We start from the raw sequence: 21,886 nt of genomic DNA on the forward strand, positions 1-21,886 counted from the left end.
TTTTTAAGGATACATTCATTAGGGGTTCAATTTTCACGAGAAAATGCTGAAATACTGCAAAATGACGGCCTACTTTTTTATAAGAAAAATACAGGTGATGGTGAAGGTGATGAAGGCGTATGAGACGTTTGAGGACTTGATAGGTTAGCTTGACAGAAGGGAGAGGTAGATCTGTAAAGATTAGCAAGACAGAGACGGAGGATGAGCAACAGGTTATGGTAAACAAGAACGGGGAGGACAGGTTCCACAAGTGTGATGGAGAGATGCAAGGAGAACTATGAAGAGTTGATGAATAAGAAAACAATGCAGAGCACAGAACAGTGCTGTGGTGGAGCAGGAAATAGCGAACATTAGTGAGGATGAAGTGAGGAAGGTATTAAAAAGGAGGAAAAGTTTAAAGGTAAATAGTCCTGTTCCATAAAACAAGAGAGGGGTGCAGAATTTTGGAAACTACAGAAGAACAAAGCTGATGAGTCAAACAGGACGTTATGGGGAACAGTGGTGATAAGTAGGTTGAGGTCAAAAGGGATCAATTGTGAGAAAGCCAATAACAGGGTATGTAAGCGCTGTAGTTTAGTATGAAGAGGTTTGGAATGGCAGAGAAGAATGTTGGAGTTGTTCAGGACATGTATAAGAACTGTATATGTGGAGGTGGGACTGCACTGAGGATCAGCTTTGAGCTTTTTGTTTGCTTTGGTAATGGACAGACTGACAGACAAGGTTAGAAAATGAACCTCTGTGGATCATGATGTTTGGAGAAGACATTGTGATCTGTAGTGAAGGTGGAAGCAGGTGTAGGAACATCTAGAGAGGACATTTACTCTGCAAAGGAAAGTAATGAAGGTCAGCCACAGCAACATGGACGATCTGAGTGTAAATGAAAGGCATTTGAGTGGAATGGTGAGGTTACAGGGAGCAGAGGGGAAGAAGGTGGATGACTTTCAGTACTTATGGTCAACAGTACAGTGCAACAAAGTCAAAGTCAAAGTCAGCTTTATTGTCAAGTATGCTGCATCCATAAGACATACAGCACAGATGAAATTGCTTTCCTCTCACCCCACAGTGCAAGCAGCATATAAAATAATAAATAAACGACTTAAAAATAGATAAAAAGACAGTAATAGTAGGAGGAATAACAGTAGTCTAAACAGTGCTAAAGAACAGTGGCATGGTTAAAGTGGGAAGACGTAAAGAGACATGTTTAAGCAGGTAGGAATGGGTGAAGGAATGTTTCTGGTGTAATATGTGACTAAGAGTGCCAGCAAGAATGGAAGGAAACGTACAAAAGACTGTGGTGAGAGCAGCCATGTTGTTGGTTTGACTCAGGAGGCAGAGCTAAAGATCTTGAGGTTGTCTTTGGGAGTGATGAGGAGAAATATGATCAGGAATTAATACTTCAGAGGAACGGCTCATGTTAGATGTTTTGTAGATGAATGCAGGGAAGCCAGATTGAGATGTTTTGGACGAGTGATTATGAGGGACAGTGATTATGTTGGTAAAATGACGCTGAGGTTGGAGCTAACGGTGAAGAAGTCTAGAGCAGTGTTTCCCAACCCTGGTCCTCAGAGCAAACTGTCCTGCATGTTTTTCAGGTTGTCCTGCTTATGTACACCTGATTCAGCTCATCATCAGGTTCCTCAGAAGCCTGACAATGACAGTCATCAAAGGCAGGTGTGTTTGAGCAAGAACCATGTTTTGAGCAAGAACCAGAAACACTGGTCTAGAGGACATAGGAGGAGGTTCATAGATGTAGACATGGAGAACATGGGGGTGGGTGGTGCAAGGTGGATGCAGAGGACAGAGTTAGATGGATGTGGCATAAAAAAAAAAGGTATTAACAAAGTATTTTGTCTAAAAAGGCAAAAGATGGAGTTATGAAAAATATGTAAACCCGTGCCAGAGTTTCTGCACCACATTTGGTTATGGGACATTTTTATTTGTTAGCATTTTTTCTGTTTCATTAGCCCTTAATGGCATTGTGTCATACAAGCTCTCAGTGTTCTCCTCTTTTCCCCTTTTGTATCTTTTTCCCACCTCTCCTGCCTTTTTGCCAGCTCACTTCAAGGTGTCCTGTGGCGTAATCCCACTCATGAGAGGAGCTCCAGCAGATGAGTCTGACACTGATACTGAATTATTGATTTAACTATTACATCACATGCATAAAACAACCTCAGAGATACACAGCAGCACACCGATAGACAAACCTAAGAAAACTGCTTGTTTCCACCGCAGACAACTCTAATGACTAATTTCTACTCTTTTCCACTTTATATAACCCTTTTTCCTTCTTTATCAAATAAATACGGTTACCAAAGTGCATCAGGAGGAGGCTGAAAGCTTTTTTTAACAGTTACAGCAAAAGTGGTCAAATCTTTAAGCTTTCCCAGTGACATCCCAGGCTTTCAGTAATCTTGTTAACTAAAATGTGCGCTTCATTCGATTTACAATACAGCTCATGTAAGGAAAAGAGAACTAGGGAACTAGCTTTTCATCACATTTGAAATAAAAAATGAACATTTGCAGAAATACAGAAAATATTATCACAACCCAACAGAAACCAAGGGATTTAAGAATGAAGAGACACACTATTATAGAATATGCTGTGTATGTCCCCCTTTTTATGTGCCCCACAGTGAACCCTCCACACAACCCTCCCTTCTTACCCATAATGCTGTTGTCCTGGATACATAATACAGTATTCATTTTCATGCTCCTGCTGAGCCATTGTATCGTCGAAAGCATAATGCACCCTCTATTTAAAACGGGGTATCATCCTTCTACTCCTTCTGTATGTCCGTGTCAGATGGTATAATGGCATTAGTGGACCATTTTTGTGCCATGCACCTAATGGTTCGTCTTAGTTTTGTTGTGCAACAATACAGACTATAAGAAAGCTGAACAGCTGAATTGACAACATTTTTTTCAGTTGGGAAGTTGTGAACGGGGTTCACAGATGCTTTAAAAAAAAAAAAACAGAACATTTAGTACTGACCAATGATGCGCGTCGTAACCTGCGGCTCATGGGCTTGTCAAAAGGTGGGCTGTTCATGGCAAATTTTTCCAAGTAGCCCTCTGGTAGCCTGATATCCGCCGGGAGAGACAAACGTTTGTTTATGTCCTGAGAAAGAAAAATGCAAAAGAAAAGGGAAACCGGGTTAGGAATTTAAGACATTTTCCTTTTAAAACACAATCCTATGTGAGTAATGACAATTTTTAGAAAGAGGCTTTCAAAAATAACAAAATTGTAAGAAGAACTTAAATTGTTCCATAAAACCACAAAGAAAAACAATTTAAAACTCAATTCAACTACTGAATTAGGTATTTACAAACTGTGTCTCCATCATCATCATCCACACAAAACTATAAAAAAGAATTCTATCTTTATATAAAGAGTCTAATAATACATATTGTTTAAAGGGCTGGGTTTTAATTTTTAAATAAAAAATGCAACAGCTTATCAAATTTGTGAACAAAAGATCCTTTTGAACTTTTTAAAATTTCTTTTAATAATAATAATAATAATAATAATTCTTTTAAACAGAAATACATTCTTTTGAGTGTGTTCCATAATGTTAGAATTCCTACTTTTATGGAGAAAAGTATTTTTTTTAAGTTTAAATAACTAGGTATTTCAGAACTCTTTTTTATAAATAAACCAAAACAGTTTTTAAATTGCATTATAAAAAATATTTTTCGTATTTTATTGACATGGGATTTAAATCAAATGTATTCATTTTTTAGCAGTGGTACCAATTCCTGATGGAAATGCTGTGTTTAGACGTAAAGAAAATAAATAAAAAATAAAGATCTGAACATCATGTTTCTGTTAGTATTGGTAGTTTTAAGCATGCGTCTTTTAACTTTACAACTACGAAATAGTCCACATTTCCCATGGTGCATTGCAGTGCAGAGAATACCCCCCAGATATTAGAGATTACTTTCCTAGTCGATGAGCTTTAAGGAAAATATCTAGTATAAAAAATGAGATATTGTAAATATGTGAACATTGTTTAAAGGATAAAAACATCCAACCTTTTGGAAAGATTTCTTGCAATGGTACATGTTTGCAAACCTTGACTGTAAAAGCAGTTAAATCTGGTTAAAACACACAAAATAAATAATCTAAACAATGCTTTGCAAGATGTGCAAGTGTGCAACAAACTACTATAAAAAAAAACCCACTGCATGTGAAGTATGTTTGCTAAAAATCCCCCCAAATATACCTTTATTTAAAAACAATGCAATACAGAGTAATGTGACACAAACGACACACTGCAGCTAATTCATTAAGGCGACTGACATTTGACCGTCAAAACAAAGGAGTTCCGTAAAGTGGAAGATGTAAGCCCATTTCCAAACGGGTAATAACGGTCACAAGGTCACAAAGACACTGACAGCAATGCCCCCTCGTTTACTTGTAGAAAAAGAATAAAGACCCACCCTAACATAAAAACGCACATGCTTTTCCAATACTCACAATGCAGAAAAGCTCTAGTAGCTCCCTCATTGTCTTCTTATAATGTGTTTTTCTATGCACTCACACATGCACGCTTTCAGCGATGCATGTCTCTGACCCAAAACATGGCTGCACACACACACATACACACACACACAGGCTGATGGGGAGAGAAAGAGAGTGGGCTGGCACTGTGCTGAGTGCCATCCACACACTCAAAGAGAGGAGGAGGAAAAAAACAGAAGAGGAGGAGGAGTAAGTAGGAGCAGAAGAGAAAAGAATGGACAGATTCCTGAGGGGGAAAAGCAGATGGGGGTAGCTCAGACAAAATGTTGCTCTTACATTATTTCCTACCATCATTTTGTCTTCCATCAACCTACTCTCCACCAAATCATATCCTAATAATATCAGCCAAATGGGAAAAAAGCCTTTTAGTCAACTCTGGCACAGTTGCACTTTATTTTTGTCTTTGATCATAAGAAGAAACCCTTTAAACTGGTCTCCTGAACCTGCTCCTCTAGATCTCCCCGGTCTTGGCAAGAATCACTAGCCCATCTATAATTAGTCTATGCATGCTCCTCTCTTAGACTCCCCCTCCATCGTCATATAAACAGAGTACAAATTAGTCCCTTTCACTGCTAACAGCAGTCTGAACCTGGGTATCCAAAGGCATTTCAAGTACCAGTAGTGCTGCTGTGTCCAACACTGCAATTTATCAGAAAAATCCACAGAACCTAATCAACACGTGAGGGATGTGTAACGCTAAAACAACTACTGGCTCACTAAAAGCCCAATGTACCTAAACATGACATGGAATGCAGTTTCAAATAGACATCTCCATGTACTTCTGTTGGGGGGAAAACAAATTTGTAGTTGTTTTTGGTTCCATGTACAAACCATTCAAAAAGAGAGAGCATTAGTCAAATGTTCAAACACCAACATGGATGGTAAATAAGAGTTGGGACATTTCTGCCAACCCCCTTTTAGACCTCTGCACAGCAAAAACTGAATCATAAGAGAATAAAAAGACCCTTGTTTCAAGAAAAACTGTCTTATTTTTCTGTCCTCCAAGGAAAACCTATTAACACTTTTTAAATATAGTTTTTCAATAGCAAGGCATTTTCTATGGTTGATGTCACACCTCAATTTGTCCATTGTTTTTACAGTCTATGATACCCACACAAAATTGCTCTTACTGTTTTAATTTCTCATTTCTAACAGCCAGGTTGCGCACAAAGGAAGCGCAATGGGCACGCAAGAAGCACGCAGCTTTCCCTTGACCAGCACTTCATCTGACCCAGCCCCCTGGCCCAAAATTTGGGGTGGGGGGGTAGAAAAAAGGAAATCTCTGTGAATCTCCTGCAAAGTAGGTGAGATGCAGGTGCTGTTGCATGCAGCATGTCCATAGAAAAAATATGCATGAAGGGTGCATGAACATTAATGCCTTGCTAGTGGTACATGCTCTTGATATTTCGTGTGGACCACCTGCGTTCCCATTGCAGATTGGCCCATTTTTAGTCCGCAGACAGCCCCACATGCATCTGTAATGGCAGTTGTGACTAAGGCTTTAGTGACTACACATTTTTTTAAATAAGAATATTTCGTAAGACCAGTTTTATTACCCATTGGCAGATTTTTTTGGGTACTTACAGATTGAAAAAATACCATTTTTTTTTACTTATTTGCCTTTTGTCCTGAGGCTGCGGCTTTGGCTCCATTTGGGTGCCAACCATTTCGTGACATCAACCAAGCCAGTCGGTTAGTGTCTGCATCTCGCCCATGAAACCAAACAACATCAGAACTATTGAAAAGATGGATGTTTATAGAAAAGGAAAGCTTTTTTGCCAAACACTACTCGTGCTGGGTTACAGCGCCTTCCGTCCGTGAAACCTGGGTTCGACTCCGAGCTACTCCCTTCTCTTCTACTTCCTTCCCTTCTCTTCTACTTCCCTTCTCTACCTCTGTGTGCCGGTTCCAATCCCGGATAAATTGAGAAGGTTGCGTCAGGAAGGGCATCCGGCGTAAAACCATTGCCAAGATAACCATGCGAATCTTCCACCAATAACGGATGATTCACTGTGGCGACCCTGCTGGGACAAGCCGAAAGAAAGAAAAAGAAACTACTAGCTCTGCGGAGAAAGTGGGTGTGTGTTAGCCTGGAGGCTCTTCATGGAAGGGGCAGTTCTCACTGGTCTACGTCAGCTCGTGAGAATCTGCTCATTTTCGGGGGTTGGGAGGGGCTGGTGCTCAGAGGACTAGTTTTTAGAGGAATACTCAGAAATGCGTGTTTAGAAAAATGCTTTGTTTTTTGTTTTTTTTTGTGAGGAATGAACATTATAATACACTTAAAAGCTCTAAAAGTTGATTTTTGATTTATAGGCCCTTTAAGACATTAATTTGTAAAAAAAAAAAAAAAATCTAAGGTGTGTTAACTGTGCTTTCATGCCCTGATGAACACAAGTCTCTGCATTCACTAATTCAATAAGTTTAAAAAATGAAAGTAAAAGAATTGTGCATGTGTGAATAACATGCACCATTATAAGGTTTTTTAGTTTTGAAAGGCATTTAGCAGATTTCCTGTCAGTCATTGGCATCCCTGTCAAACCTTACAGATTTACTGGTGTATTTTTTTAACAGTTCTCTGAGAGTAAGATGATTTTCATAAAAGCTTCAATAATTTTTTGTAGGTCATACCTCATTAGAAATGCGGCGATGATGATTGTTCCTCATTCGAACCCTCACTGGACTCTGGACCTCATCAGAAGATGTTCCAGATGCTTGATCGCTCTCTCCATCTGAGCCCATCTTCACATTTTCATGAACGATACCTGTAGAATAAAAAAAAGTCAGTAATTGAAAACTGAGTTTTTTAAATGGATTCTTAGACAGACTGGATAGATATTCAGCCAGCCAATCATACTGTCTTTTAATCCTTCTACAGGGTGCTGAATTAAGTAAACCTCACCTTTCCTCGATTTATGACTGTCTTCGTTCTTCAGTCAAAAAGAACTTTGAGGATTTGTGCTACATGTAACTGGGAGTTAACCAAGTGTGTTCAAAATGCCAGTGGTGAGATAAGAAGAAGGTCAAAGATCGATGTAACTGCATGCAACGGGAGCCTTCCAATCTCTGCCGCCCCCACACCTTCATCTGACCCAGAATCCATCTGATTAATGAGTCACGGTGCAGCTGACAGGACTGCTTCCTTCTAGGTTGTCTGTGTGTTGGTGTGTGTAAATGTGGGGGGAAGGTTGAATTGTCTGTGTGGCTCCCAGTTTTGGAGACTGGGTCACAAACATCCCGTTCAGTATGCCTTTGGAAGTGTGTGTTTGGTGCATTATCCCCCTTTTCTATGTGTTTTTGAAGTATACTAAAATAATCTAAAGCAGTACTATTATTATTGACTGTAGTGTATAAATAAGCAGCAGCCGCACACTCTGGCAAAAGAGCGACAGATAAGATTCATTTGCAAGAAAAAGAAGTTCCTTAAGTGCTTGTGACAGCAGAATGGGTGCTGGGTAACCGTAGGCCAGACCAGAAAACGTATGTGTGTGATATGCAAGAACCACCCAACATCTAAGACTGATCATTTGTGTCATTTGTGTTCATTCATTTCATTTAAAACTAGTTGCAATACAAAAAGAACACTACAGACTGTCTAAAGTGAAACAATGAGGGGAATATTTGTATCAGGGTCATGAAAAGCTGCAGGCTTTCTAAACAAATGTACTGTAACCTTTTTTCTTTGAGCTTCATTACAGTTTTTTTCAAATTGCTAAAACACATTTTCTGAAACAGACAAATTTCCCCAAACAAAATATAGGCTAAACATTCAAAATCCTTGACTCCTGAGTCAAAAGCTCACTTTGAGGTCACAATGAAGACTGTTGTTAAAACTAACAAAACGCACAGCAAACGCAACACACTACACTACAAAACACTTGACAATGTACCCAAAATGGTTTAAAAAGAATGGTAAAGCCCACCCAAAATTAAGAGTATTAGTATTTGGGATTTTTTTATTTCTATTTTTACTGTAAACCCAGGTTCCCATTGTCTCTGGCCCGGGTCAGACAAGAGGACTTCCTCCACATCACAGCCAATGTTCACCCCAGCAAGACAACAGGAAAAAATGATAACGTGTGCCTGATCCAGAATTTACAGAACTCAATTGAAGTGATCACAAGTCATATCCATGGTCTGCAACAGGTTTTCCCGAGTGTATGGTTGTCTCTCATCAACCTTCCAATGCCAAGCAGAAAACATTTTTTCAGTTGGGTTAAGGAATGGTGAATGAACTATACTTGTGGGCTGCATCTCATCAGAAATTCTTATCCTTTTCAAGGTATGTCCAGATTTTGGTCTAGGTTCGGGTCTTTGTGTGGGTCCGGGTCTTGGTCTGACTTGTCTTGGTCTGTTATCCATCTTTTAAAAGTATCTCAGCTGTTCTAGAACTGTCCTCATTTTTGCTGCAGTTGATTTGCAACAAGTGTCTTCAGTTCTGACAGGGTTAGGGTTAGGCTAATGATGCCTAATGAAGCATAGTTTTAGTTTTGCCTCTTTGTGTTACAGTAACTTTGCATCATGTGTGCTGTGAATGCCAACGGTTTTAAAAGTGAGAATCTGTGAAGTGTTCTGTAAAGAGTGGACTCAGAGTTTTGCAAAGTGTGAATTAACAGCAAATTACGTTTTAGGTTAAGACCAGAAAGAGGTATTTTTGAGAAAAGAATTGATGGGCTGGTTTAGAGAATGGCACCTTGTGTTTTAGCAATTGTAAAAAACTGTAATTATGTAATAAATATCATTGATTATATATATCATTCACACACTGGTGGCGGCTCTGCTTCCGAACACTGGTGCCAACCTCCCACCAGAGGCATGGTGGGGTTCAGTGTCTTGCCACAAGACCTTTAATTTTGAAAGAAGTCAAAACCATCCACTGTTTAGTTGCAGGCAGCACTGAATTGCCCTTGCCTCCAACAAAGTTACTAATTGGCCCTCTGCCACACGCCTAGGTGCAAATGAGGTAACTGAGCTACTGGTAAGGCCACACTTTGGCATCAGAGTGGTTTTAATTCTACCCTAAAATAAAATGGCAGCAAAGTACATGTTTTTATTTAAATGGTACTGGATGCACATATAATATTGATAATATTTTTAGCATTATTGAGAGTAATGAATATGTGTATCAGTTTTAGTACCACAACATATACCAATTTTCCTTGACAAATATGATCTGCTTGCAAATGTTTTCTAGGAGGTCAAATTAAAGCTACTGTGAACTTTGGACGTCCTGACTTTAACCACCTGTAGTATAAAGGCCATAGTTTGAAGACGTAAAAGTTTGACTTCTTGTTGTGATGAGTTCCGAGATTCATTTCAAAGCTTCCTGTTTAAAAAATTATAATACTTTCCCTGTGGTACTTTCCTCGTGTTTTTTCTCACATAATATGTTCAAAAACATGTGTTTAAGATACCTTTAGCTTACACTGGACTAATGGTCTATCTACTGAAACTGATGAGCAATGGTTTAATAGTGAAACATTTCCCTATTGGGGTTAATCCTTCGAAAGGGTTTAAATCCCAAAGTCTGACCGTCATCCTGTTGCGTAAGAGGCAAACATAAGATTACAGTAATGAAAGTCCAATGGTAAGAAAACCGAGAAGTCAACTGTCAGATAGCAAGAGTTAAGTCTCATGTCACAGATGGGGAAACATAAAACTAAAGGTAACGGATACTCAAGCCAAAGGAAACTGATCCAGGTCATCTGCACACCGATAGAAACACAAGTGGGCATGGTTGTGATGAGTTAAGTATCCTGTGATGCGTATCCTTATACAACTAGGTCTTTCTCCATTCTGAGAGGTACTGATCTTCTCTGTTTCGGTAAACCCTATCCAATAAAGGAAGATGAGACAGAATGACCTCAACAAGAAGGAAAAAATCCATGAACTAGGGCACAAACAAGAAAACAGCTACTAAACACCAAAAAGACATAGTTATTTTATTAAAAACATTTTAATGCCATTTTTCATGTTATGTTACTTCAATCAACACTAAAGTGAATTAACATGCCACATTCTACTTCTCACCTATAAACATGTAAGGGGATCATAATACACTGTATCAGACCATAAATGTCCTAAGTTACCTACATACCTACCCTTCTACTATGAAGGGAGGGTACGACTAGTTAAAGTAAATCGTATTTTACTATGCAGGCAGGGAAGGACATTATTAGGAAAAACTGTATGATGTATGTGGTGTATGATAAAATGTATGATGTTCTTCCCTCTCCCAAGAATTTGAAAAGATGGACAAGTGAGGATCCAGACAATTTACTGTGTTCAGCACTTCAGCACATTCTGGCATGGAGGCATAATCAAGAGCAGAAATGCTTAGCAGCAGCTATTGAATAGAAATAAATACAGCAACGTTGAACAAGAAGCTAATGATAAGTTGGATGAAACTAGATATTGGACAGTAAGAATAGATTTGGGAGGCTAGCTTATAGCCAGATATGTTGTTGTGGTCTGAGTTAAAAAATGCACTTGAGGACGAAATTATTAATCACCCTATGAAAATTTCATTTTTTCACAACTATCTCCTAAGTGCTGTTAAACAGGGCAGAGAACTTTGAACATGGCTATTTCTAACATCCTTCCTTTATTTTAAATGCTTACATTATTTTACGTTGCATGTGGAGATAAAACCTTTTTAGAAAAACAAAAAACTACCAGGGTCAAAATTATTAGCCCCCCCGATGCTAGTCGTCAATTGTGCATCCTTTTCCCTGTATGACAGCTTGCAACTATTTGTTGTAGTTTTCAACAAGTCTCTGACTCATTTCCTGAGGAATCCTAGCCCAAACTAAAGCTAGGATGTTAGAAAAAGCTATGTTTAAAAAATCATTGCTCTGTTTAATAGAACTTAGGAGATAGTTGTGAAAAAATGAAATTTTCATAGGGGGGGCTAGTAATTTTTGTATAAAGAAAGAGCATAGATGAAGATTAAGAGCTGGGGTCAGCAACCTGTATTAGAACATGGAAAGAAAGATAGTGGCTCATGGGGGTGTGACAACAATAAGCACATGATCTGTCATTTGTTTGTATTTTTTGGATGTGTGTATGGAACGTGAGCGCATGTGTGAGTGGGAAAAGCGCAGAGCTTATCCGCCAGCTGCTGGTTTTTTTGGTCATGTTTTTTGCGTCACAGCGGCTGACATTTATGAAGTTAAAAAGTTCAGTTTGTTGACAATAACCAAGCAAGGTCAGAATGAACCCAGACTTTCTTTCTGTCCTGCCAAATATCAATATGAAATGTGAACAAGTTTAAAAATAAATACTACAGCTGATCGCCACTTCATTTACTGGAGGGGGAAAAATGAATAATGACCCTGATTAATTGGGAAAATGTATATTACTATAATCGCCATACTAACCAAAAAGTCAAAACATTTAATTTTACATGCAATATAAGCAGCATCACAGAATTCATTTACATTAAGTTACTCAAGCCCTGTCTCATAATATAACAAAAGATGAATAACCCAAAAGGATATACTTATTTATTTTTTGTGTTAATGATTGTGGAGTTCTTAGAAATATTAATGGTATATTTTGTTCTGACGTTCCAACAATCCTATTGTTGTACCGGTAGGTATGACATACCACAAGTGCACTACGTTTTGTTCAAACAAATATAGGTGCAATACTATTTCACTTTGGCCTATTTTCCTTGTGAAATATTGTTAAGAAAGTACTTTTTTGAGTAATGCAAACATATATTTTAAAAAATCTATTTGACCTACTATTTTCACAAACATTGGAAATGTTTTTAGGTTATTTGTATTATATTTCAAAATTTTAATTCTATGTATTTATCTATTCTTGTGTAGAAAATTTCGTCTGTCATGACTTCTCTCTTTGGGCATGGTCTGCCTCTCATTTACCATCCCTCTTTCTTCATTATTTTTCTAAAATCTACTTTGGAGATCGTCATGTATCACAAAATTTAATTTCGTTTATTTACACATAAAATGTACATATAATATTTAGTTTGGGTAAACTAGTTGTAATTGTTGATCATTTAGTTGTGATGTAAAATTGTCTTGGTTTTTGTATAATTTATGACAGCTAGATATGACATCTACCTTTGAAGTCAACCAATGGATTACAATTCCATTTTAAATGCCTGTTAGGCTTCTAATGAAATGATTGTCCTTATTTTTTTATAATTCTAAATTTTAAGTTTTAAATTATCAACATATGACAGAAATGTCTAAAATACAGCATAAAGAGTTTGCAGGAAAGAGGTAACAAAAGAAAAAAAAAACATTAAAAGCATTTCAGTTTTTAGCTCTCATTTGACAAAGCCAGACAATCGAATTTCATTAACTGCTTGAGGCTGCACTAGTACATTGGACGTCCCTATTACCCACTATTATTAGCCAAGCACAATCTTTGACTCTGCTGGAGTCTCCCTTTTCTCGTCAAATGTACTTTTAGGACAGAATTTACAAACTTTTCAAGGCATATGACAGCATAGAAATCACATTCAGCCATTGAATTTGTGAAAAAGTCAAAGTCAAATATATAAAAGTTACATTTTCACTTTTATGCAAAATATTCAACAGAAATATTAATAATTTTGCCTGCATCAGAATATCCCATCTTGTAATCAGACCTAATAAGAAAATCAGATTTTTTTTCAGATATGAGACCTACAGGGTTTTGTACAAACCACTTTTTTTTCTAAAGTAGTAAATTTCACTTCATGCAGCTGTAGAGAAAAAACTACAAACATGTCCCTGTTGATGTGTAATTATAAGGTTTTAAGTGTGACAAAAACTACCGTAATTCACTCAGAGCAACATTTTACAAAAAGAACAACTGGGAGATGAGAATATTGTTGAACCTGAGGATGGAGATGATCATGAACGTTAAGACTCACCAATCCGGTTTCCTGGAGGACGACATGAGTCTAGCATTCGAAGCATGCGGAAAGGTGATAGCCTCAGTGGGGTGTCCCTCTCCCCTGTTCTCATCCCCTCACACATTCTAGCTTCTCCCCCCTTGGATTCTCCCATCCTTGAAGTACGAGCCGAGCACCCTTGAGAGTTGTTTGACATATCCATTGCTGCTGAATTTAATGCACTACCATTTAGACAGCGTCAAAAATGCACAAAAGAGCCAAAAAATAGGAAACAAGCCTTTTCCAGTAGCTCAGGTTATTAAAGTCTAGCTTTTAGTCCGACAGTCTTGATGGCATCCAGCTTACATGGCAGGAACAGAGCGGGCCGGAGCAGCACACTGTTCAAGACGCAACAACTCCCTCAGCTGCTACTCTACTTTGACGCTCTCCCTCTTTCTGTTCTTTTTTTTCTGTAGATGCTCCCTCCACCACTCCTCCTTTCTCACTTTTTTCCTGTCTGCAGTCACACCGCTTGCTGACTCAGGAAGGTCAAACACTGTGCAAGTGAAAAATGCTGCAGAGACAGTTAAACACACTCCAGCACAGAACTCAGAGAATAACAAGTGTTTCGTCTCCACCTGTATAATCCAGACATCACAACCTAAACAGTGACAATGTTGGAGCTGTTAGCAGTAAAATAAAATGTTTTATCTGCCAGTTACTCAACTATCTGACCCTGCCTGCAACATCCCCTCCTTGCATCTGTCTGCTTTTACTTGTGTTAGTCCGTGTTCATTCCCGCTGCCTCTTTTCCAGTAGTCTTCCTCAGTGCCTCGTCCTTGCTCTTCCCCTGTTTTCTAGCTCACCAGTCTATTGAGGTTGTTGTGCTGCCTTCTTCTTTGCTCTCCCCTCCCTCCACCACTCCCCCCTTGCCTGTGGCACCCCTATCAGTGCTTTCAATGTTGTTAGTGCTCTTGCCCCTCCCTTCACCTTGCCATTATTCTCCTCCCTCTCATGTGCCAACAGTCTTTCTCCCTCCACCTCTTCCTGTCTCCATCTTTCCCTCCCTCATTTTCTATCTCTGTTAGGATTCAGAGATGGTATTGAATTTCTTGGCCGTCTTTTTACTTGGATGACATTTTCTTCTTTTCTCACTATGTTTCTATCCTTTTGCCTGGTGCGCTGTCTTTACCCTGTCTCCTGTTTGTTCTTATCACTGTCTGAGGAGGAAGATTAAACCCTGGAGCTTTGGTTTTGATGCCTCTAGCATCCAAACTGGTTTCCTGTCTCTGCCTTTTCTGATGGAGAAGCCATAGTTAATTATGCTTGAGAAGAGCATCACAGATGTACACCCTGCCATGCCAATGCCTTTGCACCTACAGAAAATAGATTCCACATAGCACTGACAATCTGCTAGAGAAAGCACAGAGCCTCTTGGGGCTCTTCAATCAAAATGTTGAAAAATAATAATAATAATTACAGCAGCAGTGTACAAAGCATCAATGGTTGCTCTTTACAGATGACTCAACAGTTTTTTTCTGGGGATGTTTTTTCCACTGTAAAACGTTTGGCTGCTTTTTGATGTTGTCATTGGTTAAACAGCTGTCTGTGTGTGTGATGAGCTTTTCTGAGGAAGAACCTTTCATCGCAGCTCTCAAGGGAAGAAGGAGAAATGATATCTTTAGTTTCAACATTTACAGAACAGGAGATAAGGAGACCCACTTCCCTTAACTTCCTATCAAACTGATGGTAATACAACATAACAAAGAGGAGTACCAGGACTATAAAGAGGCTGATATTATCATTGTCTGTACTTAACTAAACAACGAGCCATGAACGGGCGTGGTGTTCTACACACACATAAGCTCCACTTGAGATTTTACCACACTCTTATCAGAAGTTACAGCACCAAGAAGGAAGCTTTACACAGTCCGGCCCATTTCTTGAACACAATAAAACTGTCGTAATCCATAATGTGCATAAAATGTTAGTGCTGCAGTGCACCTGTGGTTTTATTGCTGCTAATAAGTTGTGCAGTGTGATGCTTTATTATAAATATATGCAGCTGTTTGAGAAATCCATGAAGCTATGAAAAAACACCTCCAGCTTCTGTTTGTTATTGACTTTAAATACTTCAAAATGTGTTGAAAAAGTTTGTTTCCAACTTATAATAAAAAGTTATTCAATAAATCAGGATATTTTGCCGAATAGTTTAAGACCAAATGTCTAAGCCCCTCTATATAAAACTAAAGTAATGCAGACATCTTCATTGGTATGGATTCTTCTCTTTTCAGGCTTCAAAAATTTCCTTTATTGCTGGAAATCTTTATTTTGCATCAGAATTGGATGTCTGACATCATGTTTAAATAAATAATAATAATAAAATGTATTACTTTTTCTAAATTTCATTCTCAATCTAAGTTTTACTGTAGGAACAGTAACTATCATTTTAATCTGTTATAACTAATGTTTGTGTTTTTTTCTGATCGCAGACTCAAATATTTTATCAGTCTGCACAATTTGTAAAAAAATTATATAAATGAAGCCAATAAAATGGATACATGATTAATTGTGATGCATTTGAGACACACTTTGAAGGCACATGTAATGCTAATCTTTCATACCAGATCAATATTATTCAAATGGTGAAACAATGTCGGCATGCTTTTTGTTGTTGTCGATGTTAAGACTGCATCACAAGATGATCGCCAGTTTAAAAACGATAACAATGGTTGTATGATTTGGGTCAAATATACTGCAAACACCCAACTGCAGATTGGTAGCTACCATTTTCACTTTTTTTCCACTTTTGATTTTTTTTGGGGTGGGTTTTTTGTCTCGTTAACCTTAACAAAACAGAAATAGCATTCACACCCCTCCTGCAAATATAACAGATTTAATGTTAAGACTACTTCCAAAAACAACCTTTAATACAGACACCCTTTATAAACCATCTTTTAGCTCATCCATTGGTTTAAAAATCCACTTGTCTTTAACATTTAAACATGAAAGCTTGGAACATTAACGCATCATGTGATTGTTTTAGTGAGTCTAATTTAATAGCAATAAATATGTGTCAAGCAGCAAATCACTTCAGTAATAAAGTCAAACTAACTTTCTTTATGTTTTGTGGCCGACGATGCACGGTATCAGGTGAATTAGAGTCCTTTACGGTGCAACATCAAAGCAGCATGTTGATGGGAAAGATTTCTTCAGCTTCAGAGGGCTTCAAAAGTCAAGGACAAAAGCTCGCCCTACAGCCATCGCGCGTTATATTCCCAACTGCATACATCAAAGAGTTCCTTCTTCTTCTGCAGCCATTTCACGCCACTTTTCCCTCTGCTCAAGGCCTTCCTTCATCGTTGGTTCTTTTATTCTCACCTTCTAAGAACCTTTTTTTTAAATATATTTCTTAATTCATAAATCCATAAGTGGTTAGACTAGAGGCTAAAGAGACACTAAAAAGCATTTTTATCACCCCTGAGGAAAACACATGAAAGAGAAAAGAAATATTCCATTGAGGCAAATAGGGGGTGGTACAATAATTACTGCAAGCTTTTATGTGCATCTTAGATAAATTATTAATCTATGGGGACTACGGGATCTACCAGTTCTGTTTATGGAAAACCCTATAATCCCCTGACACTCCAACTGCCACAGACCTCACCATTAGTCTAAGAAGTCTTCATGAAAACAAGCATTTTGCTCGAGCTGCAAGTCTGAACTTGAAACTGCTAAAAACCCTGACATGCATTAGAAGCTTCCAGGAACCAACTATATAAAAGGAGTCCACTCCATTGTTCATATTAAATCTAATAGTGGAGTGAGCAAATGGATGGCAGAGAGTGTCACGGGTGAAGGGGAGAGTTTGCAGCTATTAATGCAATGTTAATGCATTGCATTAAAGCCCTTGCACAGACAAGGCTCCTCCTTAATGGAAAAGCCTACAGTCTTTCCTATTTCGCTGAATGATCATGAGACAAGGATGAGGCAGCAGAGGGGACGACATCTTCGACGGCATGGAGAGCAGCAGCCTGTGGTGGTTTTTTTTTGAAAAGGTGTGCAGCTTTCAGCTGTCCTGCTCTCTACAAAAACAGACAGGCCAGTCCAGTAATCCTCAGCAGAGTAACTACAGATACTCAAACAAACTGAGAAGGAGAGATCAGGCTCTGGTGGGAAAAGATCACTCTCGGCTGGAACAGAGCTATTTAGGTAGGAGTGAGTGTTGGCCTGGCTGTCAAAAAGAGGAAACACAAGCCACGCCCTTCTAATGTAAACATCCAAGAACCAGCTTAAAAAAAAACGATTTTTAATTAAGAACACAAATGGATGAAAATAGACAGTTTAGAAAACACCAATAAAAATGATGAGAAACACAGAGAGGATGGCTAATCTCCTTAGCACAGCAGGAATGAGAGATCGTATCATGTCGCTCTATTAAAGGCTGCGTCGTGCTTTGACTGCCGAGTGGCACACAGTGAGTCAGCAAGACCAACCAGTGGGAAATGCACAGCACATACAATAAACCTCTTAAAAATTTCAAACTGCACCTCATAAAGGTTTTAATAATAGAGTGACATCAATTCTAGGTTTTGAGTTGAACTGTGGTTCTTTCTGGGGCTTTTTTAAACCTAAAGACAGCTGTGGATTTCAACATTTCTGCACCACAACAGCAATCTGTGGGCTTGAAATTGATACATTCACTTCCATCTAGATATCACTGTGTATTTCTGCAAGAAGGATAGACTAACTATTAGTTACTCCACAGAAACGTACTGACAAGCCTATCCTGTAATTTTAAATAAGCATTCCTAACATAAAATAATCCCAGATCCTTGATTAAAAGGTGCATGGAACTAAATCTAAAGAATAAAATCTTTAATTAGAAAAATAGAACTTTTTAAATCAAATTGTATTGTGTATTTGCATCGCAAATAACATATGTAACAGCTATAGGACAAAACAGAATTTCTTACATTGTAAACATGAATCACTGATCAAACATCCCAACTCACTTTTTACAAGTAAATCTTGCTGGATAACAACAGTTTCTAAAATTATGATAAAAGTTCAGTGATTAAAAAAAGTTTTTCTTTTAATCATACTGATGGATGCACATCAAACGCCAATGTGACTTTTGGAGAAAAACCACCTTCCTTCATCCACTCTCTCTCTCTTGTTTGCTTTTTCCTTTCCAGCCCAACAGAAATCCATCTTTTCCCCTGTAATAAGCTCGTTTTTATGCTGAACCCATCTCCAACGTGATTATCTTCAGTTCCTCTATTCATGCATCCTTGACTTTCTTTTCTCTCAATGCATCCCGATGTAAGCCATCCTGCCACACCGGGAAATGAGATTACCGGGATCCATACAGTCACAGACGACATTACATAATGCATACAGAAGGAAAAACCGGTTGTGCTAGCATGTGTGTGAGGAGCATGAGCATGTATGTGTTTGTTTGCTGATGTTGGATTAAGGTCATTACAGCTTTATCCTTCCACAGCCATGGTAAATGCTGACTGGATAGTCAAGTTGTGTCAATAAATTAGGTTTTACTCTGTGAAAAACCTCTTAGATAAACACACACATACAATTTCTCTCCCTCCTTTAGAAAGAAGAATATACAGAGGCTAACCAATTTTAGAAAACTCTATTATTCTGGTAACTTTTTAAAAGAATTATGACAATAATCTGTAATCTCACTATGTTTGCAAAATGTTCATAAATGTGATTAGTCTGCAGGGGATTCAAATTCATTCCTAAAAATCTGAGTTGGTAAAGATTCAAGCTGTGGATCCATAATGTGAAAATGTTGCATGTGCAACGTATGTACCAAGTTCCTTTAAAGGAAAATGAAAAAGTAGCATCCACAGAGTAAGAAAACATGACCGAGTTTCATGAAAGGTTTTCTAATATTTAGTCTGGTTGCTTCAATTTATTAATCTCTAATTGCATTGAAGTCCAGGTGGTGGTGATGTATAAAAAAATGTTAAAGTTGACGTAAATATTGCAGCACAGTGATGAAAAGCGCCATTAATTAATAAAACGGGAAAACTATTGAGAAGTAAATATTATTTGAACTTTCTTAACAAATAAACTTTTCTTAGCAGAGTTTTTTCTAAACAACAGCATATGGTGACAACCAGATCAACTGTGCGACTGCTTTAGTGGGAAATTTATAATCTTTTGCAAAACTCCTAAAGCTGTACTTTCCTGTTTTAGTTGAGCTCATATGGCATTGCCAATGTATGTGCTTGAGTGTATATACCCAGAGATCCAGTCCTGTGCAGGTTCAGGAAGGCTCTGTCTCTTTCCAACGCCCCGCCTGGCTCTCTGCGCAGAGCTGTGCGGCCCAGATGACCGGCATATTGACGCAGGAAGGAGGGAGCACTATGGGAGGCAGGTGGGTGCGCTGAGCACACCACCATGGGTACTGAGACACACGACGAGGGAGGATGAAAAAAATGGTGAAGAGCCCCAAGAAAAGTACAAAAGGATAAGGAAGAAGGTGAAATGGGATTATGGTCCAAACCAGAAAATGCAGCGCAAGAAAGAAAAGGGGAACATAAAGTAAATGGGAAAGGATTTTAAAAAGGAAGTCATACAACAGGAGGGAATGAGAGGACAGAAGAGGAAGGAAAAAAGATGACAAAGTCACAAAAAACCAGGCAAACACAGACAGGCAGCAGAGCATGTACAAAAAGAACAATATACAGTTGTATACAAGTTGGAAAAACAGTTGCATATTACTGAGGAACACACAAATACCATTTTAAATTAGATGTTTAGATGCAAATAGCATGCAAAGTGAGAAATACCTGGAGTTATGAGTGATGAAGACTGAAGAAGAGTAGGAAAGACAGACATGCACACGGCGGTGAAAATGGCCACAAATATGCGTCACAGAATGTCCTATACTGACTGCGGTCATTCGTTACAATGAAAGATATTTTAATTTTCCAAAGCAAAATTTGATCTCAGTGAAAAAAACGTAGTGCAAACTAAACTGTTTCTAATCCAGATTTAGTTGAGTTAATTAATCTGCTTTTGAAGGTAACAGATGGAAGCCCATAAAACGCTTGAAATACCTCCCCTTTTCTCCTACATTCCAGTTTAAATTTCAACGAGATTAAGTTTAGACTTCACAGAAATTCTCACATGACTCTTGTCCTCTGTGATTAGAGTTAAACCAAAGTCCTCAGATCATTATAAGACCTATATTCAACACCAAAGATTGATATTAAGTCTAAGTAGCACTGAAGATTCAAATATTAAACCTCTTTTGCAAAGAAACTCATGTTAGAGAAAAGCCCAATGTCAAAGATGGCTGGTAATGTCGAGCAGCTGTAAAACTTTAATGTCCCTCTCATTCCTCTCCACATCACTTCCTCTTTTCCTTTCTCTTAGCCTTACTGGCTGTGCTCCCTGAAAATGAACTGACAAAGCCTGAGCAATCTAAAAGAAGGAAGGAGATGCAAAAGAAGGAGATAAAACAATGAGGTGGCAGAAAAAAAGACGCTAAAAGAACTGATATTACAACCTTGGGCAAGTAACAACAACCGTATCTTATTTTTTCTTGTATCTGTGTAATGAAGAAGCAACGCAAAACAAAGCCACTTTTAAATAACATTGCTTTTTGTTTTTTGCTCTAAGAAAATACCACATGTGGTGGATAAACCATGACCTCCTTATTCCAACTTTTTATTTGATTTTTACTTGGTGAAAGTGGACAATTTAAAACCGTACAAGAGTGTTCACGCTTTCCTGAGTGAAAGGTCCTGACTGTTATTCCAAGTCGAGCATGTAATCCTAGGTGTTGGCCAGCAGGTGGCACTCAAAGTGTCTCGTTTACATGCTGCCTCATGTGCAAACTGGTGGAGAACAGCTTCATCATATGGATTTCTAGTTTTATGGTAGTTAATCATTACAGCAAAATAATAAGTCAAAAATGGTAAATGGAAATGCAAACTGTGACAACACTGATGATGGGGTGATTATGGTAACAGACAAGATTGGTTCCAGCAGAATGTAAAAAGCTCAGGAAAAACATTAGAAATCTAAAGATTTTGTGTAAACTTGTCCTCCCTAAATACTCAAAAATTATTTCAGTTAAGATAAAATAAATGTAGTTAAAAAAATATATATATATACACAAATAGATAAAAAAACATAATATTAGTAAGACTTAGATGATAATGAAAATTAAATCATTGAATTACTAACTCCCTATATTTTCTGTTATAGTGGCATCGTACTTTGCCTTTCATAGATTTGTATACTATTCTTGCAGGTAACTTTGACAGGATGGTACGAACAATGGCAATTTTAAGTTTTTTTCTTCTCAATTAGTTATTTGTCTAAATAACTCTATACCTGTATAATGCAGGGATAAAGTTTGAGGAATTAAGGGGAAAAATAACACTATAGCCTTGACTAACGATGACTAAAGAAGGCCTCAGCCTGGGATAAACAGGTAAAAGAGACTTTTGAACCCAGAACCTTTTGCAAAAAGA

General features: G+C 38.1%; 1 protein-coding gene across 7 annotated transcripts in view; it reads right to left on the minus strand.

The window, feature by feature from the left end:
• LOC101161555 (cyclin-dependent kinase 17) overlaps positions 1 to 21,886 on the minus strand; it is a 39,845-nt gene that overhangs the window by 10,298 nt on the left and 7,661 nt on the right. For 4 of the 7 annotated variants that reach the window (XR_002290545.2, XM_011477177.3, XM_011477175.3 and 1 more), the window contains exons 4-6: positions 19,642 to 19,806; positions 7,151 to 7,284; positions 2,993 to 3,118 (exon numbers count right to left, since the gene is read on the minus strand). Coding sequence is in view for 6 of the 7 variants with exons in the window: in XM_011477177.3 (XP_011475479.1) it covers positions 2,993 to 3,118; positions 7,151 to 7,284; positions 19,642 to 19,806 (425 nt within the window). In the remaining variant the exon portion in view is untranslated. Of the gene's footprint in view, positions 1 to 2,992; positions 3,119 to 7,150; positions 7,285 to 13,409; positions 14,299 to 19,641; positions 19,807 to 21,886 lie in introns of those variants that run through there. The other 3 variants (XM_020704706.2, XM_011477180.3, XM_011477178.3) reach the window with 2 other exon arrangements.

Source organism: Oryzias latipes, chromosome 7, assembly GCF_002234675.1.
Source record: "Oryzias latipes chromosome 7, ASM223467v1".
In the NCBI taxonomy this organism is placed as follows: Eukaryota; Metazoa; Chordata; class Actinopteri; order Beloniformes; family Adrianichthyidae; genus Oryzias; species Oryzias latipes.